Source organism: Siniperca chuatsi, linkage group LG14 (genome assembly GCF_020085105.1).
Source record: "Siniperca chuatsi isolate FFG_IHB_CAS linkage group LG14, ASM2008510v1, whole genome shotgun sequence".
In the NCBI taxonomy this organism is placed as follows: Eukaryota; Metazoa; Chordata; class Actinopteri; order Centrarchiformes; family Sinipercidae; genus Siniperca; species Siniperca chuatsi.
Window position 1 is genome coordinate 15,912,962 of NC_058055.1, and position 17,208 is coordinate 15,930,169.

At 40.4% G+C, this 17,208-nt stretch overlaps 1 protein-coding gene and 1 long non-coding RNA gene across 2 annotated transcripts in view; one reads left to right on the forward strand and one right to left on the reverse strand.

Annotated features, from left to right (window-relative positions):
- Positions 1 to 10,045, reverse strand: part of LOC122888541 (reticulon-4 receptor-like 1) — a 78,572-nt gene extending 68,527 nt beyond the window's left edge. Inside the window, exon 1 of the mRNA XM_044223124.1 lies at positions 9,384 to 10,045. Coding sequence (XP_044079059.1) covers positions 9,384 to 9,396 — 13 coding nt within the window. The 5' untranslated portion in view covers positions 9,397 to 10,045. The remainder of the gene's footprint in view (positions 1 to 9,383) is intronic.
- A 4,649-nt stretch (positions 10,046 to 14,694) lies between these two features.
- On the forward strand, positions 14,695 to 15,091 carry LOC122888542. Its single transcript, XR_006380717.1, has 2 exons — positions 14,695 to 14,768; positions 14,997 to 15,091. It is a non-coding gene; the product is annotated as an uncharacterized LOC122888542 (long non-coding RNA).
- Positions 15,092 to 17,208: the final 2,117 nt, after the last annotated feature.

A 17,208-nucleotide genomic window follows, 5' to 3' on the forward strand; every position in this document is an offset into this window, starting at 1 on the left:
GGTAGGATTCATTGCAGGACTGTTGTATTAGACTGCAATAGTTTTAGCTGTGAACCTAAATAAACTGGCAACTGAGTGTATATGCCTATAGCTTTTTGCATTGATTTTAACTTCAAAGTTAAAATTGGCAATAAAACTTCAAAGCAGCTGCATTTATGTTTCATTTATATGGATTATATCTGATTTTAAACAATGAAAATGTGCTCAATAGAGACAAACAATGGGGGAGCTTTTGTCTGTTTTCACCTGGTCAGTGTGCTCGTAAGGACAGTTCAGGTGGTCTTGTGTTTTGTGCACTTGTTTTAAGTGTGTATCATTTTAACAGCTCTAACTCCAAGTGTAAGCACCATTCAGAGGCAGATGGGCTCGTTAATGCAGTGATGTAGTTATGTAAGACCTGCTACTGCTGCTCCTGTCTGTCTATACTGCAGTACAGAGAGAGGGCGAAAATGTAAAAGAGAGCTTGTGAGTAAGTCGGTGCGTGTCTGCATGTGTCTGTTTGTGTGATTATGTATGTGCAGACACACATGTTTAGGTGTGTGTATAGGAACACTGTGGTGACAGATGGGGAGTGATGTGGTATATCAGGAGGAATTGACTTGTTGTCCTGGGTTTGATTAACTCTTCTCCCTCTTTAACCCATCTCTTTCAATTCCCCACATGCTGGGTAACAGCCAATAGAGGCTCTAAACACTTTACTGCACAAAGGTAGCAGGAAAGAGAGAGAGACAGAAAAGCAGAGAGCCTCAGAAGACAAGGGAACAAATGAAGAAGAAAGGTTATAAGGCAGTTTCTGTACATGCATCGGAGATTTGTTGCAGGGGTAGACAAAACAATGCAAATAATAAATGACAAATGACTTAACTAAGAAGTAACTCAAGCACAAACACTGCTTCAATGTGAATTAATCATATGAGGTTGAATGTCAATGTGAAGCATTTGTCAACTATAAAATAATTTTGATACGAGCATTTTAAATGCAAAATGTGGGCTCCATAGAGGCAGAATCAGTCCAAACTGCAAGTTCATTGGTCAAAAATAACACTGCTAGATTATTTAATATATCAATAAAGTACAGTCAAACATCATTAGCCAAACACAGAGACAGAGTCCTCCAAACTGAACAACAAAATACATTGTTTGTCATTGCTTTCCAGAAAGACCCATATGAGTGTTGCCTGATCTAACGCCCCTTTGGACAGGACCACATCATTATCAGTACTTTCCAAACATTGCATATCACCATTACAAAAATGATTTTATGACTTTTTTCTCATGAGAACAGTCTCAAGACACTGCCTTATCTCAGAGGAACAACAAGTGTCAGGTTGAAACTAACCAACAGGGATATGATGGACAGTATAGAGGGAGTTTGTAAATGCTAATTGGCATCCAAACTATTTAATCCCATCTTTCTGATGACTCAAAGTTTAAATTCTTTTGCATGAAGTGTTTCTGTTATTTTGTCTACCCCCTGTAAACACCAGGGTGAGGCTCAGATCCTGACTCAGATCCTATGCAACAACCTGCATGTTATAGCAGGGCTGCTGCAGTATGAGCCAGTTTCTGGAGGCATGTTAAATACCTTATACTATTTACTTATTTTTCTGTCTCTACAAGTTCTGTTTCCATGGTAATATCCAGAAATAAAATCTATTATGTAGGGTTGTTTATAATCAGGAGAAGAAGATGGACATCAAGAGCTTATCTAAAATAAAATCTGGAATAGGAGCTGTTTGCTACAATACAGTACATGCATGCAAACATGTTACAGAGAATGTGAGTGCCGCATATCAGAATAACTGGCATGTGGACTAGTAGAAGACGAGTTTAAAAAAAAAAAAGGAGGGCGGCCGAGTGAAGAAGGGGAAGAGAGAGGGAGTGAAAGGATGGACTGAGCCGTGTGATCTGCCGTGAGGAAAGCAGCAAGCACATACTGCTGAGAGCTGTGGACCCCAAACGCCTTATCGGAAACCAAAACAGCTATCAATTATTCAACAGGTACAGAGCAAACCAGCTACAGAGGAGAAGACATGGGAGGAGAGGAGATTTGAGGGGAGAGGGGGGATAGAGGAGATATATCCTGCATGTGAGTTAGACACAAAGGAGAATTTTTTGGTTTTTTTGGCAATGTGTTCAAAAATGTGTTTTATGGTGTGTGTTCATTGATAATGCAGCCATCGCTTTTTGACTATTGCATCAGCAACAATGAACAAATATGGGATTTTAAAGGTGGGGTAGGCGATTCTAATCCAATACACGTCTTTTTGCCAAATTCTGCGTACATCTCCTCATGGTTGGCTAGCTGTCTGTCGTTCTGTGTGTACTGAAAAAAAATCTAGTGTTTGTACACAGCTCTGGCTCTGTAAATGGGAAATAAACAAAGTGTCTTGGACCGAGCCAAATAACACCATTCCAGCCATGATTTGTGTGTCACGTAACGTTAAATGACCTGCCCACGGACATTCAGCTTACTTTCTAGTTTACCAAGATATGCTGTTGTTGCTATAGTAGCAGGAGAGTTGTTGCTATAGTAGCAGGAGAGTTGTGAGTATCGCTGTCTGGAGCTGGTTTGCTGGCTGGGAAACCGCCTCATCCTCTCTGGCTGTTAGCTTTGCAACAGCAAAAGTAGCAACAGTTTGCTAACCCACAACTTAGCTAAGCTAACTCACAACCTAGCTAACGTTAGTTACATTACCTGCTGTGTCGTTGTTCGCTCTATATCATGGTATTTGTCATGGTATTGGATTTCTCCAGAATCACATACTCCACCTTTAAGCCTAATGTCATTTAGTTGACAGTTACGTGCAGTTTGATTTTAATGGCTTTAGTGTAAAGGAATAATTCAACCTTTTGGGAAATACGCTTCATGGCTTTCTTTCTTGAGGTGAAAATATCAGTCATGTCAGTTCTGTCCAAAGTGAAAAAATGAGACTTATATCCTCTAAAACTCATAAGTTACATGTTGGATCAACTGCTAACCTTATAGCCGGATGGATGAACTGTTGTTTATTAAGAAATAGCTCAAACACATAACTCACCATACAGTCACAAATTGTAATTTTTACATTTCTATGTGTGTACGGGTTAAACAAACAGGATTCAACCTGTTATTTAGTGAGCTTTAGAGGTGTAGGTAGGTGTATTTTTTTTAACTTTGGACAGAGCCAGGCTAGCTGTTTCCCCCTGCCTCAAGCTTTAATGCTAAGCTAAGCTGCTCTAGCTCTGTAATCAATGCACAGACTGCTATCCATCTTCTCATCTCACTCTCAGAAAAAAAGCAAATACACCTATGTCTATTCCTTACATTGAACAGTTTATGGCTTATAAGATAAGACATGAATGATAGTGGTTCATTCACTTCAGTCAGCAAACAACGATGCTGCAGCAAGCCATGCAGACAGTTGGACAAACTGTCTCTCCCTCTTGAGACAGGAAAATACCAAAGTTCTTGGGCCAGAGAGGGAGAAAGTGAAAATCAGCCTGAAACACACACACACACACACACACACAATCAGCTCGCGTCAGCACAGTTTTCACTCGCCACTGGCTCTCTCTGTGCATTCCTTCATCCTCCAGGTGAAGTCTTTTTCCAAATAATCACTTTTTTTCTTCCTGTGTCCATCTTTCTGTCTATGTCTCACACTTTCTCTCGCTGCCTTTCTAATCTTTCTGCATGTCTGCATCCGCATCTGCTTGGTATACAGTATAACTCCTCTGGTCCTCCAGCTCTGACATTTCCACTAGCAATTCTTGAGGCTCACGTACAAACACACACACACACACTAACAAAATCCTTATGATCACGGTGTTCTTGCTATGTGTGATCACACGCATTTGTATCCCATTCATCCAAAATCTTTTTCACACTCATGTTTGCAGACACACCCATGCATCTCACTCTCTGTCTCATTGTATCACACACCCACACACACACACTACATGCACAACTAGCCCTAGCTGTTGCTAAGTGCACCTGCAATCAGAGGCCTCCGCAGGGCTCCTGTTAAGGAGTAATGTCTCATTTGATTGGTCACTCTATTCATACAGGACCTTCCTGCTGTGTGTGCAGTCAGCTCTCAAGGTGAACCGCAGAGATTCATAAGCAAATTAGTGCACCATATTTACCAACACTTCAGCAGTAACTTTACTGCAGCAGCAATTAAACAAGTAGTATGAGTCTAATTAGAGGGAATTGACGCATTAACTATTTCTACTTTGTTCATTTTGCTGTGCTAGCCTTATGGTTTTTACCACTTTTTTTTTTTTTGGTTTGAACAATGTAAAATTATGCAGAGTAATATTTCCTTTGCTATGGCTGGTTCCATTAATTTGCACCGTAACCTAGTGAAAAGTACTGAAAGTGAAAAACAGTGTGTTTGTACATAAAGATAAATGTGTGCTAGAGCTTTGTTTGGCAAGAAAGTTGGAATAAAACACCACAGGGCCATTTCATGCTCTGTACAGCATCATTTGTAGCACTTGGTGTTTGTTTATTTAGCATCAAAACAATTCGTGCTCATTAAGTGTTTCATTTTTAATTTAAATGTTTAATTTTTTTGCATTGTGTTTGTGAGAATTCACCAGTTTAGAAGCTCTGAGCTGTAAAACATCAGTCCCTGTAATTATTTTAACGTATTTCAACACGGTGTATCGATTGTAAATGCTACGCATGTTCCAGAAAATTGTTGTGCAACTTAATGATAAAATAGAATTCAGCAGGCAGACCACACTGAGCTCAGGATACAGCAGAAGAAAGACGGAGTCTGTGAGCGACCTTGGGATCAGGCGGGAGGAGCAGTTGCATAGGTCATTGATATGCACGGCCATCGCATGGACGCTCACTGTGTGTGGCGGTGTGTGTGGTGATGCGTTTCATCCTGTTCTCCACTGTGACTTGCATTAGAGATGTAATTGATTATCATATGAATTCCATTCCAGTCATCAAATCCCAAGATGATTTAGTTCTCTAATATAACATATCCACAGAATCCACACAAAGTACCACATTCCCTATATTGTGTCCCTCTGCCTAATCTGTAAAATCTGCCCACTGCCTCAGGATGGCAGCACTGCAAGAGCAAATTTGGATCTATCTCAGCACTCAATTATCCCACCATTTGGTGCTTCACGACCCGAATAAACATTTTGTCACTAATCCATATGTTATTATCATCCACCAAAGCTATCATAGATGCAAGTAAATACACACACAGCAACACAAAACAGCAACAGCAGCTTCTAATTGTTCGACTGTAGACTTGACAATGGCCTGCAGGCAAAATGTATGTGTGCCAACGCAACTGTCAGCTCAGAGAGAAAAAGTAAGGATGTGACATTAGTCTCTGTCTCTTATATACACTGTACGATACTATGTCTATAAGTGTTGATCAAATAAAATTCATCCTATGAGAAAGAAAATTTGAAGATGACAAATTATTTCAACCTAATTAGCATGAATGACTTATATACAGGTCAACATGTCTGCGTGAACAAACAGTTTGTACTGAAAATGTTTGGGTTGAATCAGGGCAAACAGCTCATTCGTTTAGGCTCAAGTTGAGCAGGAACTCCATAATTCTTCTGGAAAGTTTCATAATCAGGCCAGACTTTATTCACATTTGGGCCCAGAGAAAGCCATTGGCCCTCGAGCGAGGTTGAGTCTATAGTCTGAATGAACAGTGACTTGCAATTTTACCATCATATATTGATCAGTGAATTTAAGCACTGAGCTGAAGTTAGTTATATATTTATCATGGCTCAAGATAATATCACAGAACATTTCACTACTTCAGATATCAAATTTTCGTGGATTACAGTATATTCTTTAGCGGGAAACGAGAGGATGAGATTATATTAAAGGGACAGTTCAGCCCAAAATCAAAAATACATATTTTTCCTCTTACCTGTAGTGCTTTTTATCCATCTAGATTGTTTTTGTGTGAGATGTCGAGTTTTGGAGATATCGGCTTTAGCGGTGGCTGCATTTTTTGAATATAATAGAACTAGATGGCACTCGGCTTGTGGTGCTCCAAGCATAAAAAAAACATCATTTGAAAAACTCAACAGCAGAAATCATAACTCGGTTATTCAAGATAATCCGCAGATTTTTTGTGAGCAGGTTCATGTAGGAACTATTTTCTTTCTACCGATAGTTCCTACATGAAACTGCTCACAACAAGGTCTGTGGATTATCTTGAGTAACCGGGTCATGATTTCTGGAAAGAGACATTACTGTTGAGTTTTTTTAATATATTTTTTGGTGCTTTGAGCACCACAAGACCATCTCTATGGCCGATATCTCCAAAACTCGACAACTCACACCAAAACAATCTAAATGGATAAATGGCACTGCAGGTAAGAGGAAAAGTATGTATTTTGGGATGAACTGTCCCTTTAAGAAGTAATGAGAAAAAGAGACAGTGTTGTGCCTTCAGAAGTTAAAATTCACAACTCAAAAAGTAGAAGTTGTACTTATTCACGAGTGTTTAGACACATTTTATGACATTCATTCATTCATGAATTGTTTAGATCAGAGTTTGAAGGAGGGGCACCGGCCGTGAGGCAAAGATACTGCGTGAGGTGAAAGGGACAGGTGTGTCAAAATTCATACTCCTTTTCAGAGTCATAACTCCAAGTCCATCGTGAATAAACAGAAATAAAGAAAGACAGAAATCATAGAAAAGAGACACTGACTATAATTTGCCAGAACTTGCCTGAGAATCATTACGTTTTTACATTATCTTTGGTACCAAAGTAATCCAGTGATAGTTTTCTGTACATCGGTATATTGCAAACAAGAACTCCTTATAGCTAATTCTGCATACTTTTAATGGTGCCAATTTACCAAAATGTAAACAAATACAGGCTAAAAAAATAGGGGTGTATGTGAAGTGATTTTACAAACTGTATCAGCAAACAAATTTAATTCAAGTACAAATAATAGTTTTTGATGATTGCTCACAATCATTGTTCAATTCCAAGTTCCCTTTTATAAAATTCTTGACACAGCACAGCTCTATGTGGACCAAACCATAGATTATATTGTCATCACTTTAACTCAAAATGCATCCAACCAACATTTTCCAATTCTTGAAAGAAAACACTGTCTACTGAAATGCTTTCAAAGCCTTAAGGGCATTTTTCACAATTCTTTGACATTTTATTGACAAACTGATGAATCGAGAAAATAACCTACTAGATTAATCGAGACTGAAAATAATCATTAGTTGCAGGCCTATAGCGGAAAACTTAAACATCCTAATGCAATGCACTTTTACAGACTGTGACAGAGCACAATAATGCCTTTCATTTGTGCCTTTGTTAATAAAAGAGTTTTTCCTTTCATAGCAAATTTTAAGGTTCGGCATGTTTTTTGTTCACAAAGTGTCATTGTGTACGTGACTGTGAAAAACTGTAGATAAAACGAGAGAAAACTGAAGAGTGGGAGACAGAGGCAAAGTCAAGTAAGGGAAACAAATCCAGCTTCAAACAAGCTGGGAAACAAAGCTTCGGCAGCTACCCAAACCAGCTAGTAGCCAATCAGCCTGCCAGGCCTCTCTCCTCTCAGTCTGAGGCTGGCAGCAGGAACTGGCCAAGCAGAGAGATAGAGAAAGAACGAGAGACAGACAAAGAGAGAAAGAGAGAGGGAGTTTTCATTACACAAAAACACTTATCCTCTTTCTCCTCCCTCTCTCTCTCTGTTTTATCCCACTGCAGAGAGATACTGTGGGTAAAGGTGACAGACATAGATAACTGTATCTCAGGCAGACTGCACAATTACTCTGAATTTTATTATTGTTACTGACAGCCACATATTTGTAGGAGGAGATACAAAGCAAATGCATCAGCCATCACCACTGTGTTTGTATGTGTGTGTGTGTGTGTGTGTGTGTGTGTGTGTGTAGGTGGGTGGGTGGGTGCTATCCATCTGAAATTACAGGAAGATTAAAATTAAAGCTTGTCTCCCTCTAGCCAGCAAGCTCTCTGTGTCTCTCTTTTGCTCTGTCATACGCAGACATACACAATGACAGCACTAATCAGCCCTCTGTCAAGCCCATTAGGTCCCACCCTTAATGAGGAGATCACCCAGCTTGTGCCCTGACTCAGGTCAACCAAGTGAGCTAACAAATAATGATGTGCATGGATGTATGCGTGTTGTTTCCCTCATCTGCGTTGGGCTGCACTGAAATGACAAATGACAGACTTCCAGTGTCTCTATTAAAGAATGTTTTTCTATTATGTTCTCAGGGTTCAGTCAGCCTTGCGCTACACTCATCACAAAGCACTACCCTGACAATCTGCCATTCACTGGAGCCCCACTGTATCTTTTTGGGGGGGATTGGCAGATGAGTCACCACTCAAACACTTCTCTTTAAACTGTCTCTCTGTGTGTGGTGTGTTTGTGTGTGGTGTGTTTGTGTGTGTGTGTGAGAGAGAGAGAGAGAGAGAGAGAGAGTGTGTAATTTCATATTTTATATTATATTTTCAATTATGACCGAATAAGTGGTAGCCTATATTCAATTTATGATAAGGCTTTTTAGGATTTGTTAAAAGTGATGTTAATTGGACCTCCTCTTTGTCACACACGTGCACGTTCATGTACGCATGTATGCACAGAAAGGAGGGTGACAGTGAGATTTGAGCTTCCCCGTCAACACATACACAGGCAAGGTCATCCTGGTAAAAAAACTTAATACCTTTTCTCACCACAAAACAGCCGCGTGTCAGTAGATAGTAAACAGCAAGGTGTTGGGCGCGTGCTGTTATTCTCTTGTCTACTCCTCCACCGGGAGAGCCACCCTCTCCCTTAGTGCAGACACAAGTCAAAATATCCTGCTGTTGGTAGGCGCCTCATTCTGTCACGCCAATGTAACCACAAACGCACACAAGCGCGCGTACTCAAGCCATAGGCGCGCGCGAACACAAAGTGCCCAAACGGGTGAAACTTTTGTACCAAAAAGCACAATTGTCAACTTTTCCACCAACAATCTCATTCTCACGCGCTCTCTTTCTATTGCTCTCTCTCGCGCACACTGGCGCGCGCAGCAACAGCACCAGCCATCCTCGTGCAGGTAAGCCCTACAAACTGCAGTGCGGCAGCGGTTCTCTATTTTAAGAATAATTTTTACATGAAGTGGATAAATATTTAATTTCCTTTCCATTCCCGGCCGCCAGAGCGAATAAAATACGGCTGGTAAGTTGTTGAAGCAGCACCGAGAGGCGACACCATTTAGCCAAGAAAAACACTCCAAGAATTTGTACAAACTCACACACAAACACACACACACACACACACACACACATCGACACTAATACACAGGCCAGCCACACGCGCTCCACATCATCAGCAACAAAAACAAGTGAATTCCTATTTCTTTTACCTCGCCTAAACATATTGGCAGCGGCTGTTTGGACCGTCTAGTAGTGTCTTTGCTGGAGTAGCATCCTTGTGAGGGTCCACTCCTGTGCTGCTGTTGATTAAATTGCTTTTTTGATTCCCTTTGACCGCTGGCAGGGAAGCTGTCGTCTTGTCCCCTAGGTGGCTGTTGTTTTATCAAGTGAAGACAGTTGGAGGAGGAGGAGGAGAAGGAGGTGGTGGTGGTGGAGGAGGAGGAGGAGAAGGAGGTCGTCTGATGACCAAATTAAGGACGAAAATAAAAGGTCCGCCACCGGTAGAAACGAAGTTTTCCCGTCCGCAGTTGTTATGAAAAAGGTGAGGGGGAAAAAACACCTCGTCCCGTCCCAACACACTGTTTTAGTGATATTTCAACTCACCGCCATCTGGTGTTAATGAATGCATTCTGACTTCATTTGATGCCAGAATGTAAGAGAAATATGCTGTCAAGAGCGGATTGAAAACAGCCCCAAAACCAGAGGAAAGTTCCTTTATGTCTTCATCATCAGCCTCCTGTCAGGTTGCAGATCAGGTAGAGTCTAAAATGTGCTGTGTGTGGATCGTCAGTGTGAGTCAGTGCCGTCTACTGTCTCTGTTAGAGCTCCGAGGCAGCAGCTTCAATCCCCCTCCCACTGCGAGATGTGACTGATGAAAGCCAGAACAGCTCGCTCTCTCTCTCTCTCTCTCTCTAAATTCAAATGTGCTGTGCTTTATTCGCATGACAAGCAAACCGCCTATATGTTGATGAAGCAGTTATAGGTTCTCATTAAAATCCTCCTTGTATCACTTCTTGCAGACTCTCACTCTTCCACTCATGACCAAGTCTCTACGCTCTTGTATCTCCCTCAATTCAATTTCATTTTAACAATTCAGCATGCTTTATGGGCCTGAGTGATGCATAAACAATATTACCAAAGCTTCAATTATAATTCAATTACTCCCTTTCTCTTCTTCTGATCCCCCTCTTCTCTGTCTTGCTTTCACTCATTTACACTCATCCTCTGTCTCAATGTCTCAAATTCAAATTCAAAATTGCTTTAGTTGGCATGGCCATAATTAAATTAAGTACAGCATTGCCATAGCATGTTGTACAAGGTTTACTAGAATGCAAGTATAATAGATTTTACATACAAAACCTATGATCATCTCATAAAATACTATGCATTGTTATAGATCAAATTACCACAAAATAAAATGGTTAAAATTAGCCTCCTCTGCCAGATGTAACATTAAAATGCTACTCATATACTTTTCTGAAAGAAAGAACTTGGTTATTATGTCTTTATACAGGCTGTAGAGAAGCAGGAAGTGTTGTTCTGTCTCTACTTCTTGTTGTTGTGACTGTCTATTGTCTCTTGCCAGATTTGTCTGCGTCCATCAGTCTCAATGGACAGGTTATGGTCAATCTGAATTTACTTCATGTCTTTCTCAGTTTCTGGTCGCTCACAGTGCCCAGATGATATTGTCGCTGCCACTCTGTATTGTCTGTTCAGTGCTAAATAGCATTGAAGTTTACTTAGAATTTTTGCAGAAGTGGCTGATATACTTTTCTTTAATCTTTGGCTATAATTTGGTTGGTTCAGATTGCGTGATGTTTGTGTTCTCTCAATCATTTATATCCTGCACGTTTCCCATTTTTCTCCAGTTTTCATGTTCATAAATTTAATTAACTTTACTATAAAACTGCCAAAGCAATTAACCGCTGCTAACTCTAATTTGAATGATGTTGACACCTTGTATGGGTGAATGTGTATTTGTATGTATTTGAATGTTAAACTATAACAAAATCATTGCAATCATGTGAGGAGTCATGAAAGCGGAAACAAACAGGCAATTGTTCAGAGTAATTACAGTTTTTCTATGTTGCTCAAATGTTTTTGTCTTTGGTTGTGCATGCGCTGATATATTTAGCTGGCTCTGGGGAGGTTTTTCTCTCCCAGGAAGCTTCACATTTTGATTTGGTCAGAAGAGGAATCATTCTCTTTAAATTTCTGTTTTATTTTTGTGAAGAATTTGGTCCCTTTCTGTATCACATTTGCTACAGTGGAGCAGAAAATGTTTGCCTGTCATCTAATTTTGAGGACAGCACTGACGCATCCTGCCTTCTCTCAGCTGCCAGCTTTGTCTTTGTGTCGTACAGTCTTTATGCCCCCCGTCTGCCTGCTCTCGCTCACTTTGTGTTTGTCTCTGTTGTTGATGAGTGGTTTTATTGTGTTTAAATTGTGACATTAATGGTTTTAGAATCTAGCATCTATTCTTTCTCTCTCTGTTTACTTGTTTTCAACTCAGTTTTTCCCTTTCTCTGTTTCTTCAGAATTCAAAACTGTTCTCATATTAGTATATATTTTAACTGCATATTAGCTACAAACCATACATAAAACAATATAGCCTGAACAATTAGAAAGTGAATTGTCACTGTAGAACACAAAGTGGCAATTCAAGTAAACACGAAAATGAAATATGTGTGTGATGTGACTGTTGTGTGCATGTGCAGGATTGTGTGTTTGTTATGTGATTGAGTCTGGGAGTGGATGTATGTTGAGGTGGATGTACCTTTATATGTATATATATGAGTATGTAGGGGGAAGTGCCATTGCTGAAGTTCATCAGTTTATGTTAATTTCCTCATAAATTGACACTTTTACCTGGAATTAAACCTGCCGGTCCACTTCCTTCTTTGGACCGTCCATCAAGTCTTCTTGCCCACTTCATATTTAGATATGCATTGTCTTTTCTCAGACTGTATTCTAGCATGAGAGCAAAAAAGCAAGGAAAATTATGAAAACACAATGAGACAGTTCATACTGGTGTAGGACATGTAAGGGGTTTAGGAGTAAAATAGACCTACAGTTACCTCTATGATTATCTTTGAATCATACTGTGTGTTCAGCATCGAATCTGAAGTGAACAGTAAGGGCTAAGGGAAAATCTCACTTTCTCACACAACACTGACATATTATCACCTCATAAAGTTGTTACTGTGAACATGTTAGCAAACATTTGCCTTTTTACACATCCAGCAGATGTGGAGCAACATACTGTCAGCATTCCTTTTGAGCTGTGTTTCTGGCTACATGATAAATGTCAATCCAATATTCACTCTCCTTTCAGCACTGTGTTGGTCTCCACCTAAGAACTACAGAGAAAGATATCTGGCTTTTTAGCTGCTAAATTCTGCACTATGTTCACCAGCTAATTGTTAATTTTGTCTGTTGTTTGGCACTGGGCAGGTAAGTTAGCTGCCTGCTGTGGCTGGTAACCCTTTGACATTACACATAGTGTTTTGATCTATAGTTAATATAAAAACATTTATTAGTTCAGCTTTAAAGCACACTTTTCACACAGGTCTAAGCTAAAACCAACCGCAATTTACATTTAATGTAGCACCCCGATAACAGATATTCATTTATCAGCCTTGATCCCCAGTACCTGTGATCTCTCTGGCTTCTCATCAAGCTAACAAGCAAGGAGAATGTACCTTGTAAGCTGATGTTACAACAGAAAGCTAACATAAGATAATGCACAGTTAGCAAGTTACCATTGACACTAAAGTGGAGTGGATAGGAAAATCTCTGCTGTAAAACTCAGTGGTGTCACATTCTGCCTGTCTCCAGCCACACTCCCACTTCCCCAAATCCATTCATTGCTATTCTCTACCTGTCCACCAGATGACTTTTCCACCTGCCCCAGTCACCTGACTCACTCATCCACCTTCACCTTCGTAGATGTGCATCTGCCTTTAAGCCTGTATATACCTTCATTGTGGCAATAAATCATTGAATGGGACCAGTCTTTAACCATGCTAGTGGCTCTATGGATAGCAGTGTTGGTTGGTTAATCCACCACTTTTGTCCAGACTGAAATATCTCAACAACTATTAGATGGATTGCCATGAAATTTATAACTTCGTGGTCCCCAGAGGATGAATCCTAAAGAACACCATGAGGTTCACATTTGTAGCTTTGAGTGAAATATCTCAACAACTACTGAATGTTTTGCCATGAAGTTTGGTTCACACATTCATGTCCCCCTCAGGATGATTTGTAAGAACTTTTGTGATCCCTTAACCTTTCATGTAGCATCATCATCAGGTCAAAATTTCAATTTGTCCAGTACTTTGGTTTATGACTAGATACTTGAAAAACTAATGACATCCGCCTTAGCTGTGCTTAGTGCTAATTAGCTGTTGTTAGCATGCTAACATGCTAAACTAAGATGGTAAATATTATGTTAGCATTGTCATTGTGAAAATGTAGCTCAACGCACTGTTGTGCCTCAGTGAGGCCTCACAGAGGAGCTAGCAGGGCCGTAGAGTCTTGTTCCTGGACATCTGCTGATATATCTAACTGTAAATGCATTTAAAAACAACATAAAGGGGCTAATGGTAACAATGTACTGGATCAAAAATGATAGATAAAGCATCCACTCAACATTACCATAAATTAAGGACAAAACTAAGGACAAAAGAGAACTTTACACTGAGCAAAACTATTAAATTGAATATAACATCAGCTTTAGCTAGAAGTACAAATAATTGTTCAGAATGCAAACATGTTATTATTAAAATGAGTACTATTGTTCCTGTATCAAATGTGATTGGTTGATTTCCTCATACTTTTTCTATTTAAATGGGCCATGCACAAGCTTTCTTACAGTAAAGGCTATACACACCCACACAGGTGTTACCCTGGCTGCTTGGACCTCTAGTCAGGTGGAGGTTGGATGGAGCTTAAAGATCATATAAGGATAATTATGTGATGTCTGTCATCTCTGTGTCCTAATAGGAATGATAAAAGTGTAGGCTGGCCCACCCTAACAGGTGCAACAAAACTAACAGGAGAGTGAGGGAGATGTCAATCAACCACATTCTCGCACAATATTGAGAAGAGAGCTAATCAGGCAACATAAAGATCTGTGTGGGTGGAAGATGGGTTTGTAGATGACACTATCGAAGGGCATATAGTCCACAATAATTTCCTTCCCACAAGTTGAAGATGTGCCAGAGCCCCACACTCTCTTTTCTTCCCCTCCCTATCCCCTCTTTCCCCGAGTTTCTTGCTTTCTTTAATGTTTCTTTCCATTCCTCTGTGTTCTGTCTTTGTTGCCTCTGTCAGAGGTTGTGCATAATTTGTGATGGACATTCGCATGTATAAACATTATATTTTTATGATTGCTTAATATTCTTTATAAGTTTTATTTTATCTGCCGCTATTATGCAAGTTCCTATGTGAGGACTTTTATTTTGACGTGCTTCCACGAGCACGCACATTGGGTAACAGGAAATAGCGAGCTTATGGTGTAGCAAGCGCTTAACATGTTTTTGTTGCATCTGATTTGATCATCCTTCTAAACCCTGTCGAAAGCGATGGCTGTAAGTTTATTTGGATCAGCCATCTGTTTAATATATGTTGCAAGAGTTTAAGTGACATAATCAAAGATGTTTATGTTTTTGGCGATCGGTGCTAACGTGATGTATTGATAATGCTTCTAACCCAAGTTAGCAATGTATCTATATACATATCACTTTTTGCACTGTTAATAAGCGTCATTTCATTTTGATTGTAATAATTTCTCCTTGTTTCTTTTATTTAATTTACAGTTTTACTCGGTTCAGTGGCTGTTGAGATTGCCTGTGTAAACCACACAATGGAATATTAAAGGAGCAAGGCGCTCATACCCTGGCTCTTGAACAGAGTTTGGCTTGCTGTTTATTTATATTTCACGCTTGGAAAGCAAAACATATGAAGAGAACAGTATAGTAAAAAGCCATGGATCAGCGGGTGCAAGAGGAATATGCAGATGCAAACATACAAACTGAAGAGAATGGAGGAAAAGAAAAAGCATCTTCAGAGGTCAGTTCTAAACGATCTTCATCTTCCTCCAAGTGTTCAGTTGCCAGCGCTGCTGCTAAAGCTAGAGCCTCTGCAGAAGCGGCTCGTGCCAAGATGGTGTTTGCAAAAAGACAGCTTGAAATGAAAAAGGAGAAAGCCAGGCTGGAACAGGAAAGAGCTATGGTGGAAGCGAGTTTAGAAGCGTTGGAAATTGAAAAGAAGCTGCAGCCACTCTGGCAGAAGCTGAAGCATTAGAGACAGCAGCAGCAGCAATGGAACGCGATGATGGTTGCAGTGAGAGAAGCACACTTTCATCACATGTGATTTCAATGAGAACAGAGGAATATGTAAAACACCAAACTCAGGTGAGCTCTGACTTTTCCACCCTACCTCTAAATATATCTTCAGCCGGTGTAAAGGAATCGACTCCACGTTTGATCAATACGTCTCAGAGCATGAGTGCTGCATATGACAGTGATACAGTTCATGAAAAGAGCAGAATATGTGATAGTACAGGTCTGCAGAGCACAAGATATCCAGATTACCTGTATAATCTGCCTCGTCCGATACCGAATACTGCATCTAAAGCATCTCAACGGCAAGACCCTGCTTCACAAAAGTATGCAGTCCATTCAGATACACAACATTTCTCTCAAAGCCAAGTTGAGCCTATGTTAGACTTTGCTAAATTCTTGCACGTAGAGAGCTTATCACCACAGGACTTACCAAGTTTGACGATAACCCAGAGAACTTTAGAGCCTGGGAGTCTTCATTTGTTAATGCCACACAAGACTTGCAGCTCTCAGCTGGCGAAGAGTTAGACTTATTAGTCAAGTGGCTGGGGAAGGAATCGTCAGATCACGTGAGAAGGATTCGAGCTGTATATGTTACTAATCCTCAAGCTGCTCTCCAACTTTCTTGGGTGAGACTTCAAGAATGTTATGCCACTCCAGAAGTGATAGAAAGTGCCTTATTTAAGCGACTGGATAATTTTCCACGTCTATCTCCGAAAGACAATGTGAAACTCAGGAGCTTGCAGACCTGCTCATGGAGATACTTGCAGCGAAAGGAGACACGCACTTAGCTGGACTAGCTTATCTCGATACCCCTCGTGGCATTAATCCTATAGTGGAGAAGTTACCAGGAAGTCTGCAGGAGAAATGGCTGTTCGCTGGCTCGCGTTTCAAGGAAGAGAACAAGGTCAGTTTTCCTCCATTCTCGTTCTTCACTCATTTTATTTGCAGTGAAGCTAAAACCAGGAATGATCCAAGTTTCAAGCTTTCAAGCAGTAGCCATACAGTCATCAGAAGTGAAAGACCGCTGTATAAATATGGTGCTAGCAGAGTTCCTGTGTCAGTACACAAGACAGATGTGTCTGATAATGATGAGTCAAATTCAGCAAACTTGTTGAAGTACTGCCCTATTCACAACAAATCACATCCCCTGACAAAATGCAGAGCCTTTAGGAAAAGATCATTGATTGAACGCAAGAACCTCCTGAAAGAACATAAAAGATGTTTCAAGTGTTGTTCTCGAATCATGTAGCCAGAGAATGTCTCGCGATCCTCAAATGTGTCGAGTGTGATTCTGATAGACATTGCACAGTCATGCATCCAGACATAGCTCCGCCTCGCTCAACACCTCAGATGCAAGAACCAGACACAGAACAGCAGGACAATGCTACCCTAGAGGTAACTTCAAAGTGTACAGAAGTTTGTGGAGAACATGCTCCAATGCGATCCTGTGCGAAAATGTGCTTGGTGCGTGTATTTCCTCATGAGCAACGGGAACGAGCTATTAAGGTGTATGCCATAATTGATGACCAGAGCAACCGCTCGCTGGCCAAAGGAGAGTTCTTTGAGCTGTTTGAAATTCAGAGTGACCCCTCTCCATATTTGCTGAGAACATGTGCTGGTTCCATAGAAACGTCAGGAAGGAAAGCAGTCGGCTTCCAAATAGAGACACTGGATGGTAAAACAT